The sequence below is a fragment of the Rattus norvegicus genome, chromosome 2 (assembly GCF_021556685.1).
Source record: "Rattus norvegicus strain SHRSP/BbbUtx chromosome 2, alternate assembly SHRSP_T2T, whole genome shotgun sequence".
Taxonomy (NCBI): domain Eukaryota; kingdom Metazoa; phylum Chordata; class Mammalia; order Rodentia; family Muridae; genus Rattus; species Rattus norvegicus.
In genome coordinates this window covers 143080209-143106053 of record NC_141535.1, presented here as the reverse complement: position 1 = coordinate 143106053, position 25845 = coordinate 143080209, and the positions used below count along the sequence as shown (strand labels likewise).

At 44.7% G+C, this 25845-nt stretch overlaps 1 protein-coding gene and 1 pseudogene across 4 annotated transcripts in view; both read left to right on the top strand.

Annotated features, from left to right (window-relative positions):
- Positions 1-4239: 4239 nt before the first annotated feature.
- Rpl12-ps2 (ribosomal protein L12, pseudogene 2) lies at positions 4240-4968 on the top strand (annotated as a pseudogene). Its single transcript, XR_015671668.1, has one exon. The product of XR_015671668.1 is annotated as a ribosomal protein L12, pseudogene 2 (transcript).
- A 17401-nt stretch (positions 4969-22369) lies between these two features.
- The window catches only part of Wwtr1 (WW domain containing transcription regulator 1), a 119005-nt gene continuing 115529 nt past the window's right edge, over positions 22370-25845 (top strand). Inside the window, exons 1-2 of one of the 3 annotated variants that reach the window (XR_015660521.1) lie at positions 22370-22570; positions 22902-23336. Coding sequence is in view for 2 of the 3 variants with exons in the window: in XM_087619449.1 (XP_087475575.1) it covers positions 22906-23336 (431 nt within the window). In the remaining variant the exon portion in view is untranslated. 3 annotated transcript variants of the gene reach the window in all.

Here is a 25845-nt window from a genome sequence, read left to right as displayed (position 1 = left end):
AAAGGTGATATAGATTGATGTACGGTGATGCTGTCTGTGATGGTGGGGGAGTTGCCCATGAGAGAAATGAACTTGGTGATGTTAGTAACTTTGAATGTATAGTAATATATTTACCAGAGACTGGTTATCTCAATGATTCCCACAGAATTTAGCACACTGTGTTGTATAGAGCAGGTAGTGTTTGGCAGGACTGGATATGACCACACATGTCTGTAATCTTAGCACATGGGTAATTGAGCCAAGAGAATTCAGGGTTCACAGCTAGCCCAGCCTACATTTAATGGCACCCCAAGATATATAGCTAGACAAACAACAACAACTACAAAAACCTCAACAACAATGAAACAAACAAACAAACAAACAAACAAACCCTAACCTTAGACAATAATGAAAACAAAAAAGATAGGTATCTTGCAGAGAAAGCAAAGGCTTTTACTCCTGTAAAAACTGTATCATTTCATTTGGTTCGATAGGCTGTTTAGTTACTCTTGGTTGGCATAATCAAAATCTTTTATGGAAACAATTTAAGGGAAGAAAAATTTTGCTTTTCAGTTTCAAAAGTTTACAGTACATGGTAGTGGGGAAGGCACAGTGTCAGAGGTAAGTTTACTGGTGACGGCAACCTGAGGTGACAGTTCACATTGTAGTAGATCAGGAAGAAGAGGAAGTTGGCCAGGGGTAAGCATAATTTGCAAAGGCCCACCCTAGTGACCTAATGTCTCCAGTCAGGCCCTACCCACTAAAGGCATTATAGCCTTCAAGATATTAACACAGGACAGGGACTAAGTATTGAAATTGTGAACCCATTGGGGGCACATTTAGGATTCAAATCATAATATAGCTTTGAAAATGCTGCCACTAAAGTCATTTTAGTTGACATTGTACATACTGCACGCTATAAGAAAGAATGAAAGGTTTTTTTTTTCAGTTAACAAGAAATCCTTATCAAAAGTAGACTATACACACTCACAAATGATGGACAGCTGACAGAGGGCTGGGAGCCTGCAGTCTGAGTGCACGGGAGTCCAAGGCGAAATGGTCTCAAGTGGAGCAGCCTGGGCATCACAGTGAGGCCCTGTATGAAAATAAAACAACAAACGTGTAGGGTGAGAGCCTCAGATGTAAATCTACTCAGAGGTGAAAAGTTCATAGAAAGAAGTTTGACTAGGACTTTATCTGAATATTAAACTGAAAATATAAAGATATTTTTATCTGATTTGAAATAGTTTGGATTGTTATGGAAACTATAGACTAGTCTTCGGATTGAAACAAGTATCATTTTATTTAAGGGCACACAATTTTTCTTACAAAAATTAATACTATACAGAACATTCTTTACTTAACACACAAAAATATTCAAAGGTTTCAACAACTTTCCCTAGTTGTCTTTCGTTTTCTCTTCAAATAACTCTTCAACATGGATTATCTTAGTTTTTCCTTCTTGGGTTGTTAATGGATCCACCAGATAAACAAAGGTTCCAAATATTCTGTTAAAATAATTGACTTAATTTTTGAAAAAAATTTGAAAGACTTACATATGGATATTTATGACTTCCAATAGACACATTTGAGTGCCGATCAAGAAATTGTTTTATTTTAGAGTATCTTGGGCTTCCCTGATCCAGAATGGTTTAGTAGAGATGACTCCTCCTTGAGGAGGCCATTCCCATGCTTAGGTAGGTCTTACCTTCTGTGACTTCGGAGAAGTTCATACCCATTATCTCAGATACGTCCTGACTTTCTTTGGAGTGCCATTTTTTTTCTTACCTCATGTGTAAACCTATACTACAATTGGATTTTTAAAATTCTTCTAAGATGATAACCTTGGAACAAAGATTTTATAATACCTGTGCTCAGGTTAACTGCTAACTCTCAAAGAGTAGTGAAAAGGCCAAGAGATATGTCTTCTCCAGGAGCTGAGGCAGGAGGATGGTGAGTGTGATCATTGTTTTACAGTGTGATCCTCCCTCAAAAATAAACAATGACAGATACTGGAAATAAAAACCCAAGCCAAACCCAAAGCAGTGGGTTTTTATCTTGAACACCTAGAAATTACTTTAAGGATTCTAAAAATGATAGCACTGGGCCTGTACTTAGCTATTGGCTAGCATGCTCAAAGCCCTGAGTTTAAACCCTAGTAGAGGAAAAAAAAAATGAAATCTTGGGAAAGCAGTGGAAAAGATAATGGTAATTGCCTCCAAGCCTGATGATCTAAGTTCAATCTCCAGAACACATACTGTAGAAGAGAACTGAACCCTGCAAGCTGTCCTCTGACCTCCACACATGCACTGGGGCACACACAAGTGCATGCCCACCCATATACATACAAACACACACATAATTTTCCAGGGATGGAGCTGGGCCATCACTGGAGAGGAAATCCACAGGATGGAATGAACCATCACCATGTCAGCATGACCAGTGAAAGAAGTGGACAGATGAGAGAGAAGAGAATAGAGTGAAGGGAAGAGCGGCCGCTGGGGTACAGCCATCTGCTACCTTTCTCCTCTTCCCATTGTTTAGATGTTAATACCTAGATGGTAGAGGCTAGAGGACTGAAGGCAGCTCGCAGCGTATGTGCCTGGGTTTTTAACATTGAGAGGGCTCAGTCTCTGGGTGCTTGCCTCACTCATCTAAGTCCCTGGTTTCAGTCTGTAGCAACTTTATTTCAATAAAAAAGAAGGGAAAGGAAGAGAGGAGAGTCTGTCTTAACCAACGTTCTATTGCTGGGAGGGGACACCATGCCTAAGGCATCTCTTCTAAAAGAGAGCATTTAGTTTGGGCTTGCTTATAGTTTCAGAGGCTTAGTCCATTGTCATGGAGCATGACGATACACAGGCAGACGTGGTACCGGAGAAGTCACTGAGGGTTCTACATCCAGATCACAGGCAGCAGGAAGAAAGAGACACTGGGCTTGGCTTGAGCTTTTGGAACCCCAAAGCCCACTCCCAGTGATGTCCTTCCTCCAGCAAGACCACACCTCCTAATTCTTTCAACTAGTGCTAAATCCTGGTGACTAAGCGCTCACAAATATGAGCCAATGGGGACCACTCTTCTTCAAATTGCCATAGGGTCTTTTAATTATTTCTGTTGCTGTGGTAAAAAATACCATGACCAAAAACAACTTAAGGGAGAAAGAACTCATTTTGGCTTATGGTTCTATAAAGAGAGTTCAAAATGGTGGGGAGGCATGGCAGCAGGGTGTGGGCAGGAGCAGGAAGTTGACCAGTCACGTTTTTCAACTGTACACAGGAAGCAGAAAATGAGAGTAGAAGTGAGGCAAGGCTCTAAACCCTCAAAGCACATCCCTGGCGACATCCCATTGCCTCCTGAACGGCACCACCAACTGGGGATCTGATGTTCAAGTTCGTGAGCCTATGGGATACATTTCTCAAACCACAACCAGGAGGTGAGAGGCTTCCGTGAGGTACAAGGCTTCACTGAAATCAGTGTGTTACAGAAGAGCTAAAAAGGCCAGAGTTGGACCCAAAAAATAGCAAATTGGTGCTTTTATGGCTATTTCTACATTTCAAATGGAAAAAAGATAAACATTTATGTTTTCCTTTGTTGTGTTTTGCATATGAGACACTAGGTCAACTTAAGAGAAATGTAGTTATACCTGCTCAAAATGTTTGTGAACCCCCAAAAGACCACTAATGACCCGATTCTGATGCCATCTGTCTTAGTTAGGGTTTTATTGTTGTGAACCTACACCACGATCAATGCAAGGTTTATTTTTTTTTTTTTCCTTTTTCTTTTTTTCGGAGCTGGGGACCGAACCCAGGGCCTTGCGCTTCCTAGGCAAGCGCTCTACCACTGAGCTAAATCCCCAACCCCTCAATGCAAGGTTTATAAAAGACAGTATTTACTTGGGACTGCCTTACAGGTTCATAGTTTCAGTCCATTATCATCAAGGCGGGAACATTGCAGCATCCAGGCAGGCATGGTGCAGGAGGGGCTGAGTCCTACATCTCCATCCAAAGGAAACCAGGAACAGACTGAGCATCCTCAGGCAGCTAGGAGGAGGATCTCCAAACCCACCCCCACAGTGACACACCACACCCTGGGCCAAGCATACGTAAACCATCACATTCTGCTCTCTGGCCTCCATAGGCTTGTTGAAACATGAGTCTATGGAGGCATACTTAAACTTAGTATAATAAAAACGTACATTTAGTTCAACTTTCAAAGTCCCCATAGTCTATAGCAGTATCAACAATGTTAAAAGTCTCAAGTTCACTTTTCGGCTTTCGGTTCGGAGGAGGCAACGGTGCAACTTTCTTCGGTCGTCCCGAATCCGGGTTCATCCGACACCAGCCACTCCACCATGCCGCCCAAGTTCGACCCCAACGAGATCAAAGTCGTGTACTTGAGGTGCACCGGAGGCGAGGTCGGCGCCACATCCGCCTTGGCCCCTTAGATCGGTCCTCTGGGTCTGTCTCCCAAAAAAGTTGGTGATGACATCGCCAAGGCTACCGGTGACTGGAAAGGCCTCAGGATGACAGTGAAACTGACCATCCAGAACAGACAGGCCCAGATTGAGGTGATGCCCTCTGCCTCTGCCCTGATCATCAAAGCCCTCAAGGAGCCACCAAGAGACAGGAAGAAGCAGAAAAACATTAAACACAGTGCAAACATCACTTTTGATGAGATTGTCAACATTGCCCGGCAGATGAGACACCGGTCTTTGGCCAGAGAACTTTCTGGAACTATCAAGGAGATCCTGGGTACTGCACAGTCTGTGGGCTGCAATGTGGACGGCCGCCACCCTCATGACATCATAGATGACATCAACAGCGGTGCGGTGGAGTGCCCAGCTAGTTAAGCAACGAGAAGGGGTTGGGGATTTAGCTCAGTGGTAGAGCGCTTGCCAAGCCCAAGGCCCTGGGTTCGGTCCCCAGCTCCGAAAAATAAAGAAGCAACAAGAAAATATTTAAATAAAAGACTATCTGATAAAAAAAAAAAAAAGTCTCAAGTTCAAAGTCTCTGCTGAGATCCATCTAATCACTTAACTGTAATCCCCAAATTAAGACAGGCAGCCAGCTGGGCACACTCCAAACTCTGCCATCTCCACGTCTGATATCAAAGTGGTCTTCAGATCTTTAACTCCTTTTTCACTTTTGTAGACTGTAACAAGCTTCCTTCTCCTGAGCTTGTTCCACTTCCTGTTAGCAGCTTTCCTCAGCAGATAGCCCAGCCCGTGGCTTGTTTCAATGTCTTGGATCCACCAATGATCCTCCAAAGAGCTGACTCCACTTCTCCAGCTCTGCCCTCTGTAACGCTCAGGTTGATCCACTCCACTGCCTCAGCTGTTCTTGGTGATCATCCCCATGGGACTGGCATCTCCATTACACTGGGGTCTTCCGTTGCAACTAGGCTTCACCAGTAGCCTTTCACAGGCTTTCTTCATGGTGCCAAGCTTCAGCTGCTTTGCATGACTCCTTCAGTCCTGGACCATCAATTGCAACTGAGGCTGCACCTTCATCAGTGGCCTCCCACGGCCTCTCACAGTGCCCAGCCTCAGCTGCTCTTCATGACCCCTTCATGCCTTCAAAGCCAGTACCACTTGGGGGACTCTTACACATTACCAAGTACAGCTGCAGCATGAGGTACAATCTTGGCTATCTCTGGAACACAGCTTCTCTGTGCTCTCAGAAAACATTTCTCAGAAGATTTCACCTCAGTGATACTGATCTCTTTCTTATCTCCAGCTAACCAGCATCAATTATCCCAGTAGTCTTCTCCTCCTCCTCTTGAATATAAAGCCAGAGACACTGAAGATGCTGAGTTCTGCTGCTCCCAGGACCTGGAACATGGCCCCCTTGTCTATTACATTATCACTAGCTTCCTCTTTTTTAACTCCTTCACTGCCTAAGCTTGGCTGTCCTGGATCTTGCTCTGTAGATTGACCTTGAATTTAGAGATCTGCATGCCTGTCTCTTGGGATTAAAGGTGTGTACCACCACACCTGGATTTAAGTTTTTCTTCACCTAGATTGCTCTGTTCTAGGCTGGCCTTGAACCCAGAGATCTGCTTGTCTTTGTCTCCTAGGATTAGAGGTTTGTACTAAGTTGCCTGGAGCTTAGCTGGGTGGGATCTTATCCCAAGGTCATTACTTCCTTAATTCGATTTAATATCCTTGAACACAGGATTCAGCTCCATTTCACTTCCTGGTGTCCCTTTAATACTTGAAACATATATTTTGTGGTTTTCTTTTCCTTTTTTTTTTTCTTTTTTTTTCTTTTTTTTTTTTTTTTCGCAGCTGGGGACCGAACCCAGGGCCTTGCGCTTCCTAGGTAAGCGCTCTACCACTGAGCTAAATCCCCAGCCCCTTCTTTTCCTTTTTTAACTTCTCTCTTTTCATTAAATTGTTCTTCATAAGAGTGAATTTTAGCAACCACACAACAGAATTTACACTGGGCTGTTTGAGACTTCCTTTTTCAAAGCAATTAATCTAAATCTCTTCACCTTAACCTCAGGCACACTCTTCGGACAATGGCAAAAAGCAGCCACATTTTTCTCCAAAATACCACAAAATCAGTCTTTAGGCCACATACTGAACCGTCTTGGGCCAGGTCGGAACAGTTCAAATTATCTCAGTAACAAAGTCTTCTGCATTCCTACTAAGGTAGCCCATTAAGCCCTATTTAAAACATTCCACTGTTTTCTAAATCAAAAATCCCAAAATCTACATTCTTCCAAACAAAAGCATGATCAGGCCTATCACAGCAATGCCCCACTCCTGGTACCAACTTCTGTCTTAGGGTTTTGTTGTTGTGAACAGACACCACGATCAGTGTAAGGTTTATAAAGGACAATATTTAATTGGGGCCAGCTTACAGGTTTAGAGGTTCAGTCCATTATCATCAAGGCAGGAGTCTGGCAGCATTGAAGCATCCAGGCAGGTGTGGTGCAGGAGGAGCTGAGTTCTACATCTTCACCCAAAGGAAGCCAGGAACAGTCTGAGCATCCCCAGGCAGCTAGGGCTCCTCCAAGGCTACCCCCACAGTGACACACCTCCTCCAACGGGGCCACACCTTCTAATAGTGCCGCTCCCTGGGTCAATCATATGGGACACCATCACACCATCTGTACTAGGGTCTTTTTATTCAAGCTTGAGCTTGGGCTCACCACTGACCCTGATGCAGCAGGACAGGAGCATGAAGCCCTGAGCCCTCAGCAGGACAAGATTTTATAGGAAGTGGTGAGCAAGTGAGGGGGTGTCCAGCTTGGTGAGGATCTGATTGGATGATTATTGTGATGAATGTTGTCCTTTAAGCTGACAGGTGGGTGCTATGTAACGAAAAACATGAACAATCACAGGTGGTCTGCAAATACTTCTGGAACTATCAGACTAATCTTGACAGGCTGTTGCTAGGAAGTAACTCTGGGGTATGAACACACTATGTCAAAGACAAACTACGTAATTCTTTCTAGAACTTGGGTGCGGCTTGGGTTCAGCTTGGGTTCAGCTGCAGGTTAAGTTCTCAGGCTCTTTTTCTTTTAAAATGGAGGCCAGTCCCAAGATGAAGTATGTTTGGCCTCTCAGTAGTATCTAGTAGCTTAAATATCTGATGTATCCTTTGTTCTATTTTTATATCTACTAATTGGCTTCTTTCATACAGGCATGGATTTTTGCTTCATAGTCAGACTTGTACTTTCCTTCCAAATGTAAGAGAAAGAAACTAAATCAGCTGCATGTGTTGTCTGTAATCCCAGCATTCAGGAGGCTAAGGAAGGAGGTTTGATGTAAACTCTAGACCATCCTGGATTACAGAGTGAGACTGTCTCTCAAACTACAGCAGAGCTAACAATAACAAAAAAGAATTAGCTAGTGGGGTTGGAGAGATGGCTTGGGGATTAAGAGCACCAACTGTTCCTCTAGAAGACCCTAGTTCAATTCCCAGTACCCACATGGAGTCTCACAACAGTCTGTTAACTTCAGTTCCAGGAGATTCAATTACTGCCGGTCTCTGTGGATACAAAGCACACGAATGGTGCATAAAGACATACATGAGGGTAAAGAATCTATACACATAGACGGAGTGAGGAATGAACTAAAGTACCAACTTGCAAGCAGTATACTGCAGGGATGGGATGCTAGCCTTTAGTGTGTACTATGTGCATTAAATAAGAGACTTTGTGACTGCTGGGAAGAAGTATATACCTAAGGACAAAGGTGTACAACCAAGAGTGGCTCCATCGCATTCCCTGTGACCTACTGGGAGTCTTTTGCTTTCTACTGTCATGTTTTAAGAGGTCCAGTAGCAAGGTACTATTAAACTATAATCTATGGATGACAGATCAATGTGCTAGACTCTTGTGTCTGGGTACAGGTTAGCAAGGAAAGTTGTGATCATAGTTGTTGGGATCAATAGCCCCCAAAATGAACTGGGTTTATTAGTGTATAAATAGAAACCAAGCAAATTCTTGTAACCAGATAGCTCACTTGGGTGCCCCTGGGACTTCCTTGCCCAATTATAACTGAATGGGTACATTTAATAGCCTTTGGGTATGATGGCAAGATCCTGGTGTCTTTAGGAATGGAGACTTGAGTTGTAGCACCAGGCTGGGTCATCAACTCTTCCTGCAGAGCTGACAGCATTGAATATGGAGAAAGGAGGAAGAGAACAAAGTGTTGTGGTTTCAAGACAAACCACAGAAACAACAGAAATAAGAACTGTGGTTTGTGTCACTAATTTCTCTCTTCTAAGTTTTCACTTAGGGAGAGACATAGAGATGGGCATAGGAACCTCAGAAAGGACTACATACTAAAATGCATGCATGCATGTTTGATGTGTGATGGTAAAGCCCTACAGGTAAATTCTTAGTGATTGTTTGGTTTCAGATGGAATCCATGGAGAGGCCCCCAGTGAACTGACAGTGCCAGAGGTTTCTCTCAGAAACTGAATGCACTATCAACCCTCTGAACCTTCTCCTCAATCTCCCCTGGTTACATCCAATAAGACGCTAGAGCCAAGCCACTGTGGATCATCACGGCCACTCAATGGACAGTCATTACCTTGCAACTTGTACCAGCCTGAGATCATTCTCTTGGAACTGTACTGTAGTCTCCAGCTTTCAATGCCTAATCCTACTTTCCTTCTTTTTCCAGCTGTGCCACAGGTACATCCCTATGACTTCTTTCTCCTCTTCAATCTTTGTTCTTCCCTACTGCATATCTTACTCATCTAACTAGCATCTTGTTCCTGGTGGGTCTGAACTGACTGCTTGTTCTTTCCCACAAATACACCTTCCTTCCTTCCTTCCTCCTTCCCTCCTTTCTTTCTTTTTTCATTTAATGAGTAGTTTGAACACTGAAGATTGAGCAGGTCTTATGAATACAAGTATAGTTTCTGGTCAATTTAGTGTAATTGAATTCTCCCAAGGAACTTCAGGATACTTTAGATTCTATAAGAACCATAGCAGAGAAGCACCGGTCTGCCTTTGTCTACTTTGAGAAGGGCAAGAAAACCTTCAGGGTTTTCCTGGTTTACCTTTATGGTTCCTTCCTCTCTCCCAGTTAGCAGGAACTTTGTCTCCTGTATTAGGTTGCTGTGACAAAATACTCAACTCCCCCATCCCCTTCAAAAAAGGAAGGTTTTATTCTGCTCACAGTTCAAGAATACAGTGCACCATGGTAGGGAAGGATTCCCTGTGGGAAGCAGAGAGAGATGATAGCTGGTGTTGTTTTCCCTTTCCCCTTTTATTTAATCTGTAACTCCAGTCATGGAACAGTGAGGTCAACTTCAGGGTTGGTTTTCCTATCTTAGCTAATCAAGAAACTCACGAATAGACAGGTCCAGAGATTTGTCCTGTCCGTGATCCTAAGTCCTGTCAAGCTGACAATATTAAGCAACATATTCCCCAATGGCATTTTCAGAAGAATGGGAATTTCTGATACAAGCGATGCTTTTTTGACTTCAGTTGGTTGGGTGACGACAGAAGGACAGAATGCTATTGATTTACTCAATTGATGCCCAAACTGCGGTTTGACAGGAGTCACTCCCACTGAGGTCTTTTTCAGTAGAGGTTTCCTTTTAAGGAAGATACCTATAGGAGAGGTTCTTAATGTCTCACCAATGAAAACAGAGCCTCTGGTGAAAGGGGGAAGATGGAGATGAGTGTCTGGTGCTAAAAGCTTGGACTCTGCACAAAGGCCCTTGGTGACTTTTGATAAAAGGGGGAGGGTCTCTTCTACGTCGGCAGCTTGCTTTGGAGACAGTACAGGTAGTAAGCTGGCAGGAATTCAGAGGCAGATTCACAAGCAAGGATGAATCTCTCACCAGATTATGCTTGTCCTTTTAGGCAAACAGATGGAGACTTCTGGCAGGCTCTGTTTCTTCCTCGTGTCTTTAAACATAAACACAAAAAGTCTTGGAACCCAGGGGACATATTTCAGTGACTAGAGTGGCTGAAAAAGTTCTGCAGGAGTATCAACATAGACTGTTCCAGAGCCATCAAATTCCAAACATTTATCTCCATCTTATTAAAAAATCACTTGTTTTCTTTGTTACCTGCCCTCCTCTCCCAATTATTTTGTTTTGTTTGTGAGACGGGGCATCACTGTGTGGCCTAGGGTAGCTTCTGATCATAAGTGATCTCCCTTTCTGGACACCTAAGCAGCAGAGACTACAGGGTCTGCCATTATGCCTAGCTAAAAATTCTGCAATTACTGTCTATGACAGAGTCCATCAAGGTTCTTTCCTGATATAGACTGAAGGATCAGAGATAATGATAATTTGGCATCTGGCTAGTTAGCATTGAGTCAACAAGAGTAGAACTGTTTCATGGCTTTCATGGACTTCTCTACTCTAAAAGAGGAACCCACCATGGTGTTGTGGCTAGATCGCTTGCTTGGTTTGCACAGAACTCTGAATTCCATTCCCAGCATCACACAGACCAAGTGTGGTGACACACTCCTATAATCCCACGACTCTGCAGGTGGAAGCAGCAAGACTGATGGGAAAGATAGATTTTTGTATAAGAATCCTATGAAAACATTAGTGCTCAGAAGCTTGTCTCAGCCTGTAAAAGCACTTAGCATTAAGGGCTGACAACCTGAATCTGACCCCTGAATTCCACAGTAATAGGAAGAAAACAGACAACTTAAAGGTGTCCTCTGATGTCCACCATCTGTGTGCTATGGTACTCAGCCACCACCCCTCCCCCCACCCAACATGGGAAATAATAATGATAATGATGGTGATGATGATGATGGTGGTGGTGGTGGTGGTGATGGTGGTTGTTATTGCTATTGCTTGTTTGTTTGTTTGAGACAGGGTCTCTCTCTGCAGCCCTGGCTCTCCCAGAACTCACTATGTAGACCAGGCTACTCTCTAACTTACAGAGATCTGCCTACCTTTACCTCTCAAATGCTAGGATTAAAGAGGTATACCACCATGCCTGGCAGTAATAATAATAACAATTTTTAAATTGAAAAACAGCTAGATAAGAAACTTTGTTCTTTGCTGAAAGGTATAAGATACATTTAATTACAAAAAGAAAGTTTTATGTTGTATGAGAAAACGTCTATTTTCAGTAAGGGTTGCGGGGAGTAGGAGTGCTTGCAAGGCAAGTCGATGATTGAAAACCTAGATGTCTTTTCTTTGAAAATCATTAAACTTGTTTATTTTTGTTGATTCAACGTTAACTAGTCACACTGGTTTAACATCTACATGAACTCCCGTCTCTGCAGTCTGTATCTCAGAAGATCCATGACTGACACTGTCATGGATGGTAATCACAGAACTCTAGCTGGCATGGCTGAGACAGGAAGATCACTTGTGTGAAGGGGCTAGCCTAGGCCATGCAGTGGTGCCCCCATCTCAAAAACAAAACAAAACAAAACAAAAGAACTTGGGGCAGGGTCTGTTGTTATTGTTGCTCTTTTGTGGATCTTGGTTTTCTTATTCCTGTAAGAGGACTCTGAATAGCTTGCCTACCAGTTCTCACAGGGTCACCGCCAAAGGCATGTGCATGTGTACTCTGTATAATACCATATGCTATTTATTATCTATTATTGTTACAACAGCGGAACTTTTTAACTCTTAGTTACCAGGATTTGGAGATGAATTCAGTTGCATGGAAAAATTGTAACTTGCTATGGGTAAATACTATATGATGAATAAATCCTAGGGTTCTTTTTTTTTTTTTTTTTTCCGGAGCTGGGGACCGAACCCAGGGCCTTGCACTTCCTAGGTAAGCGCTCTACCACTGAGCTAAATCCCCAGCCCATTTTTTTTTTTTTTGGTTCTGAGCTGGGGACTGAACCCAGGGCCTTGCGCTTCCTAGGCAAGCGCTCTACCACTGAGCTAAATCCCCAACCCCCGGAGTCAGTGCTCTTAACCACTGGTTTTAAACCATGAATTGAGCTTTTACTCTTTATCAGAACTGGGACTAAGCCTAGAGCCCCACATACCCTAGGTAAATAAGTACTCCACCAGTAAACTTTATCCCTGGTCCATCAACAGTGGCCTAACTGGTGTCTGGAATGGTGTGAAGGAGCTAACACTGGTGCTTGTAAAAGCTTGGCAGCTGTCAACAGGAAAAATAAAGCCAGGGAAGAGAGGTGGCTTGAACAGCTGGTGGAACCAGACTCAGGGGAGGGAGGAGCTGAATGACATCACCGCCCCATGAATGTCTTACCAGGTGGTAAACCCTTCCAAGCTCAGCTTGAAAGATCGCTTCTGGCCTCCCACATAATAGGCACGCATAAAACTATGTATTTGCAGGTTACTCAGGAAGCCCAGGCTTCAACTCAGCTTGTAGTCAGCCTGGCCTTAAGACCCTATCCCCCATCCCCAAAGTATTTATTGACTGGATAGATAATCCCCACACCTTGAAATTCCCCTCCAATCACTGCTAAGTCATTCTCCAATCAGCCTCATTAGTAACTAATAATAACCATATCATTTGGGCTTCTGAGTGACTCAGTTTGTTATGTGGTGCATCCACACAGATAAATAAACAGAGAGAGGCATTATTTTTTAATTTTTATGTTAAGTACGTGATTTGGGGCTATTGTTTTAGCATCTTTTCATTCATTTCTAATGTTTTGGACAAAGTTATGATTATGCCATCCACAGATGTTGCTTAATTGAATTGTTCTTTTTTCATGAAAAATATTAGAAATACCTTTTAAAGAATGCAATATCATCTTCATTAAACACTACTTCAGATAGCTAACCAAACCATAATGGGCTACGTTCAATTGTTAGATATACTAGGTCATACTCTTCTTGTTACCTGATCCTCTCCAAAAAAAAAAAAAGTAATAAAGAATACACAGTTTACATAAAGCACAAAGATAGGTAAAGATAATGGCAGGAAGCAGGCACAGTGGCTTTTACTTGTAATTCTAGCCCTTGGCAAGCTGAGGCAGGAGGATTATTCCAAGTTCCAGGCCTACCTGGGCCACAGAGTGAGATATTGTTTCCAAAAGCAGAAAACAACAAAAAGGTAACTGCTGTCTTCTCTTCCTGTGGCCCCAGCACTGCTGACGCAATCCGTAACGTCAGACGGGGACCGTACTGCCCATCCTCAGCAGCAAGATTACTGCCCTGGTCATCAAGCCATGAACACACTTACCAAGGACAGCAGTGTCCTGCATCTCAAGAGCAAACGCAGACACCGGTGGCTGCACCAGTTTGCTTAGGGCTAAGCTTAGTGTACACTGCATGTGTCACATGTTCAAAACATCAAGAAAAACATCTTGACGTTTAAGTAAAAATCAATCTCATTTTTACAGTCTTACGGACTCATATTTAAATTAGGACTCTTATGTAATCAAGTCTTTTTCTGCATTGCCTTTCTTCATTCAGTTGCTAGTGAGGACCCAGTAAGGAGAATGTTCTTCTTACTGATTCAGCAAGTACAGACATGGACCATGGTCTTTTAACAACACAGCTACCTCACGTTTTCTAACAGTTCACCTAAGCTGGAATCAACCACTCAAATCTAGTCAGTGAGTGAGACTTTCCTGAGCCAAAAAAAAAAAAAAAAAAAAAAAAAATGTCAGATGAATAGTTGGGACAGCAAGCCATTGGTCTAGCAGCCAGACACACTAAACAACCCTGTACAGAAATATGTTATCGAGCATGGGAAAACAAAGAGAAAATGAAGTCTTTTTCATAGGTACATCATTATCAAATTGTAGCAATTGCTGGACAGATGCCCTATACACTTTTAGACTACACGGATGAGTCTTGAAAGCAGAATGGGAAAGATCGTATTAGAATAATTTTGCATTCAACAGGGAGCTGATGCCTTCTCAGGGGAATGCCGTAAAAAAAATGTATGACAGTTCTAGCTCCCTAGCTGTCTGCAATATAGTCGAGGGAGCAGGAGATAATGAAGTTATGGCTGAAATATAATATATAGTAGTGTTCTCTCTAATTTTATGTCACTGGAATGAAAAAGAGAAGGACAGTGGAAATCTAGGGAGAGATGAGGAATCCAAGGAAAACATGACAATAGAGTTTAGAAGGCAGTTTCAAGTTGGATTTAAACATTGTAACAGAGGCTAGAGAGGCAGTTAAGAGACTGGCTATTCTTTATTAGATTATATAAAAAGCAAATTAAAAATTCTGGGAAGATGGCAAGTTGTTGAGAGAACTTAGGTGCTAGATTAATAGCTTTGACCTTTATTCCTCCCTTCAGGCAGTTGTTAAAAGGCTTCAGAGCCAAGGAATGACATCATGAAAATAAGAGGCCAGAGAAACCAGTTAGGAGGCTACTGGGAACATTTCGAGATAAGATTCTGTTGTGGAAGTGTAACAGGGAGGGCAGATTTGAGGAGGTCGGAAGAAAAAAATCAATAGGATAGCATTTACTCCTGATTAGATGAGAACGGATGGGGATGGTGTTGAGGACAGGATAACTCGAGAACAGCTTTATTAGGAAGGGTGTTGGGGGAGGGTTTGGTGATAGACTTCTGGTGGAAAGTAGAGAGTAAGATTTACATATCAGCAGGAGTGTACTCTCAGCTGATTATCATACAATAAAAAACGGGCGTGGTGTTTCTCCAGAAGTCAGGGAGAAGGTACCACAGTGACTTCATAGGCATTCCTAGGCAGCAGTGGCCAGCTCACACACAGGACTCACAGGAGGACGATGTGCTAGGGGAAAAAGCACACTGTTTATGGCTGACCCACACATTTTTGGTTTTGTTTGTTTAACTTCATGTTTCCATTGTATGTATTTGGACACAATACTTGAAAATCTATTGGACTGGGTGTCTTATCTATAAAGGGAGAATTTATTATGCATTGGGTCTTGCATGGGCCTTTATGAGGTTTAAATAACAGACATTTTCAAGGGTTGTGTTAATTTTTCTTACCATTTTGGCTGGATGCATAGCTGGCTCCTATGCTTAATACCCAGAACCCAAACCAAACGATTTCCACCTTCTTAATCTTTAGAATACAAATTCTGCATGTAAATCCTAAATTTTGTGGCAGAAAAAAAATTCATTTTGTTATATAAAGTCTGTACTCTGGTCCCACCCTGGCTCTGTTGGCTTTTCTGGTGCTTACTGTCTGCACTCAGCTAGAGAGCTGGCTGGAGACTAGGCTCAGCTTAAAAACCAGTCTTTTCTCTTCTCCCACTTGCTTCCCTCTCTGCATTCCTCCCTTTCTCCTTACCTCTCAAACAATCTTTGCTTTTGTTTATGTGAGTGATTGCCTGCATGTATGGATTTACACTATATAAATGCCCCATACCATGAAGGCCGGAAGAGGTTATCTGATCCCTGAAATTAGAGTTATAGATGGCTGTGAACTGCCATGTACCTGCTAAGAACTGAACTCAGGTCCTCTGCAAGAGCAGCAAGTGCTTTTAACTGCTGAACTAACTCTCCAACCTCCTGATATTACTTTTAGATAAGGTCTGGTGTCAAGTGTCCTAGGCTCACCTTGAGCTTGCTCTGTAACCTAGGAAGGCCTTGATTTTTAGTCTTCTTTCTTTAGCCTCTGGTTAACTGGGATTACAGACTTGCACTAGTGAGCTTGCTGCCAAGTGGTTTTCCCTTGAGGTGCAAATCTGCCTAGGTTTTGGTTGGGAGGCTCTGGTGTAGTTTTACTACTGTAGTCTCCTGGTTAAGTTAAATCTCTGGCCCCGGTCATATTTAGAAGGAAGGATTACATAAAGGGTTTGAATGAAAGGCATGGATCTTCCTGGAAAGGAAATACAATAGCTTTTGTGGGTGGACTGGGGACAGGTGAGGATAGGAACAGGAAGGATCAAGTCAAGGGGGTGGGGAATAGAGGGAGAGAACATGGGAGAGACATGAAACTGAGGGGCAAGGCAGAAACCTAGTGCAATGGAAACTTCCAGAAATCTATAAGGGTGACTCTAGTGAACACTCCTAGTCATGGGAGATACAGAGCCTGAAGTGGGTGTCATGTAATCAGGCAAGACTTCCAGCAGAGAGATTGGGACACCTACCCAGCCATTGAACCTTCAACCTACAATTTGTCCTGCCTGCAAGATGTACTGGGGCAAAGGTGGGAGTGGTCAACCAATGGCTTGTCCAACTTGAGACCCTTGCCGTGGGTGGAAGGGAGCCTGACACTGACTAGAGGACCAGAAACCAGAGGCTGGATAGCTCAGAAACGTAAGACAGAACCAAACACTAGTGGGAAAAAAGAGTCAATGAAGGCATTCCTATTTATAGATTGGTGCCTAGCTCAGTTGTCGTCATCAGGTAACCGATGGAGGCAGACACAGAGAGCCGTAGCCAAACATTGGGCGGAGCTCTGGGAATCCAGCAGAAGAGGGAGAAGGAGGGAAGAAGGGAGGGGTGTCAGAGCTAGAGGGTTTGAAGACATCACCGGAAAACAGTCCACAGAATCAACTAAGCAGAACTCATAGGAACTAACAGGCTCTGAAGCAACAATCCCTGTATGAGTTTGATCTAGGTTCTCTGTATAGATGTTATGCTTGTCTAGTTTGGTGTCTTTTAGAGGGACTCCTAACAGCAGGATTGGGGGTTCTCTGACTCTCTTGCCTGCTTTTGGGACCCTTTCCTCTTACCGTGTTGTCTTGTCCAGCCTGAATATTTGAGGATGTGGTTAGTCTTTCTTTTTAGTCTTCCTTCCTTCCTTCCTTCCTTTCTTTCTTTCTTTCTTCCTTCCTTTCTTTCTTCCTTCCTTCCTTCCTTCCTTCCTTCCTTCCTTCCTTCCTTCCTTTCTTTCTCTCTTTCTTTCTTTCTTTCTTTCCTTCTTTCTCTCTTTCTTTCTTGTTGTTTTTATTTTTCCAGACAGGCTTTCTCTGTGCAGCCCTGTCTGTCCTGGAACTCATATTGTAGACTCGAACTCAGAGATCCACTTGCCTCTGCCTCTGCCCCTGCCTCTCAAATGATGGGATTAAAGATGTGGACCGCCATGTCCCATGACTATTCTTATTGCAACTTCATATGCCATGTTTGTTCAATATACCTAAGAGGTCTGCCCCCTTTTCTGAAGGAAAATGGAGGAGGAATGGATAGAGGGAAGAGAGTAGTTGGGAGGAGCTGGGAGGAGAGGTGGGAGAAGAAGCCTGTGGTTGGGATGTACTGTATGAGAGAATACATTTTTTTTTAAAGGAGGGATGGTCTACTGGCTTCAACAGATGATCACAACTTTAGTAAATGTGAGTTGGGGAGGTTAGATTATTTGCCCTTTGTAGTAGAAGGCGGAGCCAAGTACTTTAAAGCTTGTATTGTAGTGAAAGAGTCAAGACACACAATTTGCTTTAATTTTGTTCCTATTGTTGTTTTGAGACTGTCTTGTTCTGTAGCCCAGGCTAGTCTAGAAGTTTTGGTGCTGAGATGCTGGGACTAGGGGGTGAGTCACTCTTCCTGCGGGATCTCTTTTATTTTTAGACAGAGTTTCATGTAGCTCAGGCAAGTCACTCCACAGCTGAAGGCGTCCTTCCCATGCTGACTTTTCCTGCCTCCATCTCTCCAGTTTTAGGACTATAGCTCTGTCCCACTAAGCCAGGTTTTACCTGCTAGTAGGGTGTTGCAGTGGAGGGAAGTACTCTACAAACTGAGGTACCTTCAGCATGGCTCATTTTGCTGTTGCTATTCGAGACTTTCACACTTATATATAATGTTTTGATCAAATCCATTCCCTCTTCTCCATTTCCCCCCTTTCCATTCATCTTCTTTTAAGCTAACTGATTCTACCTGCTGCGGGCTGTACATACATGGGTGTAGGGTCATTCAGTAAAGCCTCTTAGGTCACACATCCATGAAGAAAACTGTCTCTTCCTCCCCCAGCAGCCACCAAGCCTCAGTAGGCTAGCATAAGACTTTATGGACCCTTCCTTCTCCCATCCACGCCTGGATTGAGCTGGCTTGTCCTTGTTCCTCTCCTGGCCCTAAATGTGGGATTTTGTGAAGTATGTAGTACTATTTTGCTGAAATGACAAGGGAGGAAGCAAAGGACTTGAGTGCTTGAGTGTCTGAAGTGATGTGGGTGAAGGAATTACACCTTTTTTCCTTTCTTTTTTTAACTTTTGAGACAGTCTCATTATATCTCATCAGCTGTCCTGGAACTCACTCTGTAGACCAGGCTGACCTTGAATTTACAGAGATCCACCTGCTTCTGACCCTAAGTGCTGAGATTAAAGGTGTGCACCACTACGCCCAAGCATAGGAACCTTACTTAAACTGCCTTAGTTAAGGTTTCTGTTGCTATGACAAAACACTATGACTAGAGTCATCTTGGGGAGGAAAGAACTGATTTCATCTCACAGCTTCCTGTCATCCTGGGAAGACAGGGCAGAAACTCAAGGTAGGAACTGAAGAACATTGGTATCCTACTGCATCCAGGACCTCTTGTCCAGGGTACTGCCTGCAGTGAAATTGGCTCTCCCAGATCAAGCATCAACCCCCCCCCCCAAAAAAAAAAATCAACACTGGTGTGCCCACAGGCTAATCTTGTGGGAGGTTTTGTTTTCTCTCTCTCTCTCTTTCAACTGAGGTTCCTTCTTCCAAAATAGATCTAGATTGTGTCCAGTTGACATAAAACCAGCCAGGCACACTAGTCCTGATAGTTAAGATAGCTGTTGTTATTTAAATCATTATTGTTAGAAGAATTGGGATGCAGCATATTTTATTGAATCATACTGTCAGGTTTGTTTGTTTATTTATTAAGACAAGGTCTCCTTATGCTACTCAGTCTGGCCTGGAACTACTAGGCTCAAGTGATCGATTCTTCTGCCTTGGCCTTAGACTACAAATGTATACCAGCTTGCTTGCCCTGCGATGCGGTGAAAGATTATGCCTGTTTAGGAACAGGAAGCTTTTGAGCTAGCAACCATTTCTGACTTACGCCTGTGTTCTCGGCTGTTTATGTCTTGAGACTTGGCAGGGAATAAAGGCTGCATCCTTAGTTATCCAATCTCAAGCTCTATTTACACCTTTCTGAGATAAGAGCCTTCCTGGAATGGGGCTGGCCTCGGGCATCCTCACCTCGGCCCTGCAGCTTCTGAATTAGTAACCTTTCCATCCCAGGCACTTCCTCCAGCTCCACAGTTCATTCCTCCCTCTCACAAAGATCCTGTTTCCAAGGGCAGGAGCCTCAGTGGCTCTCTCCCTTTCTCTCTGTCCTCTGAAGAGAGGACTCATGTCTGGAAAATGGCAGTTTCAGATTCCTGGAAGCAACCAACTCTGCTTATCTTGGTAGGTGATCCAGGGGCCTTTCTCTGTTTGAAGCAGATCCTCGTAAACTCTGGGTTGTGAACTCACCTGGGTTGTGTAATCTATTGTGGAGCAGGGGTCGGGAAAATTTGGCAGCTGTGAGAGGCAGAAGCAGGCAGATCACTGAGTTCCAGGCCAGCCTGGTCTACAGAGAGTTCCAGGACATAGCCAGGGCTACAGAGAAACCCCGCCTTGAGAAAAATAAAGTTTTTGGATGCATACACAGAACCAAAAATTAATTCAAAATCAAACATATGACTTGCATTTTTGGTAGTACTTGCCTGTGTGGCCTCTTGTGAATTCATTGTGCTCTTGGCTCTGAACACTCATGGGCACTCTGCTCTGTGCACACTATACAACACCAAGGAAAAATGCCTGAAGTGCTACTGCTCAGATTTGAATTGTGGTGGTGTTCCTAGGCATAGTATTTTACTTCTAAAAAGATTGAAAAATGCAGAATGGACAATATTTTTCTGCCACCATTCCTCAGTATGTATATCACATTAGCACAGCTTTTGGTTAGGATGTTGAAAATGACTGAGTTGCCGACTTGACTTTCATTAAAAAAGAAAAAAAGATCATTAAATGCAATTTGGGCTTGGAACTAGGACAGAACTTTTCTGTCCAACGGTTTCTGAAATGGCCCTAAACATACTTCTGCCATTTTGTACAATGCCAGTCTCGGGACTGGCAATTATCAAATAAAAAAGTATAAAATGTTGAAGACACCCGATACCCTGTAGTATTAGTATATTCTGTCTATAGAAACAACCACATTCATTTTATTATTTATTACTACTAAGGAATGATCCTAGGCAAGCGCCCTGCCACTGAACTACGGTCCCAGCCCAAAGCACAGCTTGGTGATTTTAATGAATGGCAAATTTTTATATACTCGGGAATCGTTTTAAGATTAATTTACGGTCATCAGTAAATCTTTTGATTTTTACCATTTTATACAAATATAGTTTGGGGTCAGATATGTTTCAGGGAAAAGGGGGTCATGAGCGGAAAAGTTCAAGAAGTCTTGGTAGAAGACTACCCTGTCATTTCCCAGTCAGTAAGGGACCTGGAGTCAAAGGTCATGTATGGATACTGGGGTAGGATACAGCTATTCAAAGATGGTCTCAAAAGGACAAAAAAATTGTGTTGGGGAGGGGCTCACGTGGAGGCTAGAGTTGGTTCCCTCCTTCCATCATGTAGTGTGTGGGAATCGAACTCAGGTTGTCAGGATTGCTGGAAAGGACCTTTTCCAGCTGAGCCACAGTGCTGTCCACTCTTCTAGCTCTTAAAGTAAAAATTATGGAGTAGCTTTGCCTTTGTCCCTTCAACTTGCTGTTAGGTCACAGTCGTCTTCATTTTCCTATAGTGCTGTCGTCCTTCAACTGTGGATTTAATTTTGACTTTTATTTCGCCCTTAAACATGGTGAGGCACAGTGCCAGCATTTAATATAGTTCTGCTGACAAACTTGCATCCAGCCCTGGCTAAGCAAAGTGCTTTGCATGTATTGCCTCATTTAGCCTATCTAATAAATGTCTATTAGAATCTGCGGGGTCGGGTAGGGGCTTCCTGGAATGTGATTTTATAAAGCGGTCATCCTTTCTTGGAGAGAAGGAATAGAGTAGAGCAGCTGGCAGTGGGACGGGCAAGGCCTCCTCCCTCTTCCCGGCAGCTGTCTTACCAGGCCCGACCTCCTCTCCCCACAGGCTGGGGTCTCCACCTCTGGCCCAGGTCCAGTCGGGTGGGAGTATGTGTGGCTTTTTCCGGGTCACTGGCACACCCTCTCTATCCTAGCCACCTGCCCCGGTTCCATCCCAGTTCCAGGCTCCCTGGAGGGACCCAGGGACATTCCAATCCTCCCACTACCCTCGCAAATGCCGCGGGAGGAGGGAAGGGGGCGCAATTGCTTGGCCTTCTAGAACGCAGTTTTGTCTCGACCTTTTTTTCAACTCCTAGTATCCAGATTCACTTCGTAGAGAAAACTAACGACCGATGAAAGGCTTGCAAGTTGGTAGTTTACAATCGACTCTTTGGCGAAGCCGCATCTTCAGCAACAGCGGCACTATTTGGAAACCGTCTTGCAGACAATTGAAAGCCAAACGGCCAAGTTGTCTCCTCACCAGACCAAATATGGTCACAAGCGCTAAGCAGCCTTCCGTGGAAAGTCTGGCCTCGCGGGTGTCTCCCTGAGCCAGGGTGCGCCCCGGTCCGACCTCTGTCAGATCGGCGCCCCGTGCCACATTCCGGGTGCTGGGCGCTCCCTTCAAGGCGAGGGCAAGCACCCTGCCCGGACACTCATTCTGGGCCCTTAGACCCTCAACTGCAAGCCCTCCGTTATTCTCCGATTTGGTTTTTGTCCATAACCCCTTGATTTAACAGGCTTGAACCATTTTCTCTTTGATCCCGCCCCAAGTCAGTGGTAAACTCAAAGGAATGCAGATAGAGCGCTCGGCGGGAGAGGTCGGCGCGGCGCGGCGCGGCGGGGCGGGGGCACGGTCTCTCCGGAGCTGCGAAGTGCCCAGCCCACCCCCGCCAGCCCGGCCAGGGTGGGAGGAGGAGGAAGAGGAGGGGCGTGGGGCAGGCTGGCTCCAGCCAGGAGGTCATGCATAATTCAACAGCTCCACTTTCGGCCCGCCTCTTTCCTAGGGGTGGGAGTTTGCAGCAAACTTTGTTTATGGGACAGTCCGGGAGCCGCGGCGGCTGCGCTAGTCTACGTCTTCTCAGTCGCTTCCTCGCGTAGTGCGAGCGCCCGAGGCCGGCTCCGGGGATGTAAGAGGAAAAGCCTTCGGCTGCTGGGAATCCGCTCGGGATCTGCCAGCCGGGGCCGGGTTCCAGCTCGTCAGTTCGGGAGGCGCCCAGGCTTGGCTTCCCCGCGTGCCCAGGTAGCTCCCGTCGCGCCCCGCACCCTTTCGGCTCTTAGACGACCGCAGTCCGGACTCTTGGGGTCGGCGGTGGGCGTATTGGTCAGGGGAGGCTGCGACTGGGTCTGGTGCAGGCACCTTCGACCTCGGTCCGCGGCTGCTTGCTCAGGGGAGCTTCTCTGCTGCGGGAAAGTTGCATAATCTCGGAGGCCAGGGGCGCCCCCTCCCCCACCGGCTGGTCCCTGGACCCATACCTAACTGTCTCTGTGCTGTCTCTGTCCTTCCCCAGGACAACTCCCCCTCCCCCCGACTTGCACTAAAAGGCAGACCCGATTTTTCTTTTTTCTTGTAGAAAGATGAATCCGTCCTCGGTGCCCCATCCGCTCCCGCCGCCAGGGCAACAAGTCATCCACGTCACGCAGGACCTCGACACGGACCTCGAAGCCCTCTTCAACTCTGTCATGAATCCCAAGCCCAGCTCGTGGCGGAAAAAGATCCTCCCGGAGTCCTTCTTTAAGGAGCCCGATTCCGGCTCGCACTCGCGCCAGTCCAGCACCGACTCATCGGGCGGCCACCCCGGGCCTCGACTAGCTGGCGGCGCGCAGCACGTCCGCTCGCACTCGTCGCCCGCATCCCTGCAGCTAGGCACCGGTGCGGGCGCCGCTGGAGGCCCTGCACAGCAGCATGCACATCTCCGCCAGCAGTCCTATGACGTGACCGACGAGCTGCCGTTGCCCCCCGGGTGGGAGATGACCTTCACGGCCACTGGCCAGAGATATTTCCTTAAGTAAGTCTGTCGCCAGCCAAGAGGTGCAAAGTTGCGATGCCCCGGGGACGCTCGTAAGCTCATGCGTTCTTGTGGTGTGGTGTGGTGTGGTGTGGTGTGGTGTGGTGTGGTGTGTGTGTGTGTGTGTGTGTGTGTGTGTGTGTGTGTGTGTGTGAGAGAGAGAGAGAGAGAGAGAGAGAGAGAGAGAGAGAGAGAGAGATTGACTCTGACGATTCCAAGGTGCTTCACAGATCTACAAAGTTAAAATAGGGAGTGAGTTTCTGGGAGTTGGACTAGAGCAGAGAACAATTTCGCGAAGTCAATTTAACTTCATCCATAGTGCTTTAAGCCTTAAGAGATCCAGGACATTGGAACACTTAAACTTGGGGAAAGGAAGTTTGAGTGACTTTGGTCTAAATCTGGGTCTTAGGCCCTTAGCGCCTTCACTTAAGTTAGCTAGCTCAGAGCCAGGTAAGTAGGTGGTCTGGGTTCTTCAGCCACACCGGAAAAGAACACAGTCCCTGGTGGGCTTTACCTCTCCCAGCTGATGACGTATGACCACACAGTTCAGTAATGTAATTACCAACCACATTGTAAAGTAGTTATGGGCTGGACTAACAAATTGTGTGGAAATTGGGTCAGGAGTCTTATGTTACACTTGGTAACCTAAAATACCACAGTAGTGTGCACTGTCACTGTTCATGCCCCATCAGACTAGCTTTTTGATGTCGGGAGTTTTACAGTAGATTAAGCTTTTGAATTAGATTGAACAGAGAAGTGTATTTTCAACTGTTAGAAGAGACTGGCGTTCTTGAGGAAAAAACAGGCTGGAACTTGAATTGTTACCCGAACCAGTGAGGTCATAGGGGTCAGGCTTAGAAAAGACCTGGACCGAAGTTGTGGCTGAACCACTTGGTGCAGAATCACTTCAGCTCATCTGGTCTTCGCTGTCAAAAGGGAAGATGTCTAAGAACTTGTCTTAAACGTCATCTTAGAGCCCTTAATTCTTTTTTTTTTTTTTAAAGATTTTTATTTATTTATTTTATATATGTGAGTGCACTGTAGCTGTCTTCAGACACACCAGAAGAGGGCATCAGATCTCATTACAGATGGTTGTGAGCCATCATGTGGTTGCTGGGAATTGAACTCAGGACCTCTGGAAGAGCAGTCAGTGCTCTTAACCACTGAGCCATCTCTCCAGCCCGAGCCCTTAATTCTTTAAGTAGCCTTGCTTCAAAAGGTTCAAATGTAAGATAGCACGTTTTAGCACTGTTTTAAATGTGCAACGCCAAGCTTCTCCCTGGCATTGGTCTTTGGTCCTTTGATTACTGAGGCCCTCTAAGAATGAGCGGGTGGTGTCGGCGGATTCTATGGTCATATCCGAGACTCATACTGTTTGTTGGTTAGCTCTTTCTTCCTCATCCCAAAGCTGTTGCCATCGTGTGCATACACGACATGCTTGTGGAGGCCAGAAGAGGATGTCGAATTCCTAGGCATGGCAGTGTAAGCCGCAACCCGCTCCCCTAATTTGGGTTTGGGTGCTAGGAACTGAACCCCAGTCCTCTGCAAGAGCATCAAGTGGTTTTAACCACCGATCCATCTCTTCAGCTCTTGGGAATACTTTCTGTTGTTGTTGTTGTTTTTTTTAATCTTTGTTTTGGGGCTTAGTGTGGTGCTGGCATCTGGAAGCCTTCCACACAGTCGGTGTGTAGATTATTGAGCGAGGTGTGAACACATGCTCGGGGCTTTGATTTCTAAGTGGCAGTAGAGGTCGGATATTCAATGCCATAGCATGGAGTTAAACTTAACAGAGGAAGATATTAGTTTCTGTACAGCATACATGTTCAAAATACCTTTGTGTATTAAGTTCATTTAAGTGAATGCAGCTGTATGTATCTCACCACGATTTTTTTCCTAATGTGAATTTTGCAATACATGTAAGTAGAGTCTTAATAAGTTTTGGTCCCTTTTGGCCTGAGATGATTTTTAAACCGCTCACGAATGTGCACAGGTATGTGGAAGAGCGGGGCTTGCCTGATATCTGTGGGAACCTAGACAAAAAAGCGACTTCTAAATAAAAACAAATTCTTTTCTACATGTGGTTTTAATGATTAAAGTTGCTCAGATGTGTTTGTGATTTAGGGCAAAAATAGACATTAGCCTTGGGTATAGGGAAAGTCGCTGCTGTGATCCATTTCTGTCTACCCTTGCAGCTATGGGCACTCCTCCAGCTAAGCCAGAAAGCTTCATCATTTCATTTTGGATGGTAGATGGGGTGTGAATAGTATGCTGGCATGACCTGACGCCGTCCCTGGAAATTTCTTGGCTAAGTGACTAAGAATTTAAGGAATTATGTTTTTGTGAATATTGTCTTGTAGAATAAGCATTCTGCCAAGAATTCTTGATTCCTTTTAGAGCTTTGTTTGAACTTTGAATAAGGTAAATGTTCTGTGCCACACTTTGTTATACAGCCGTAAGGGAAGTGGTAGCTAGCTGTTCGCCCTGATTTAATTCTCTTGGAATCCGTCCA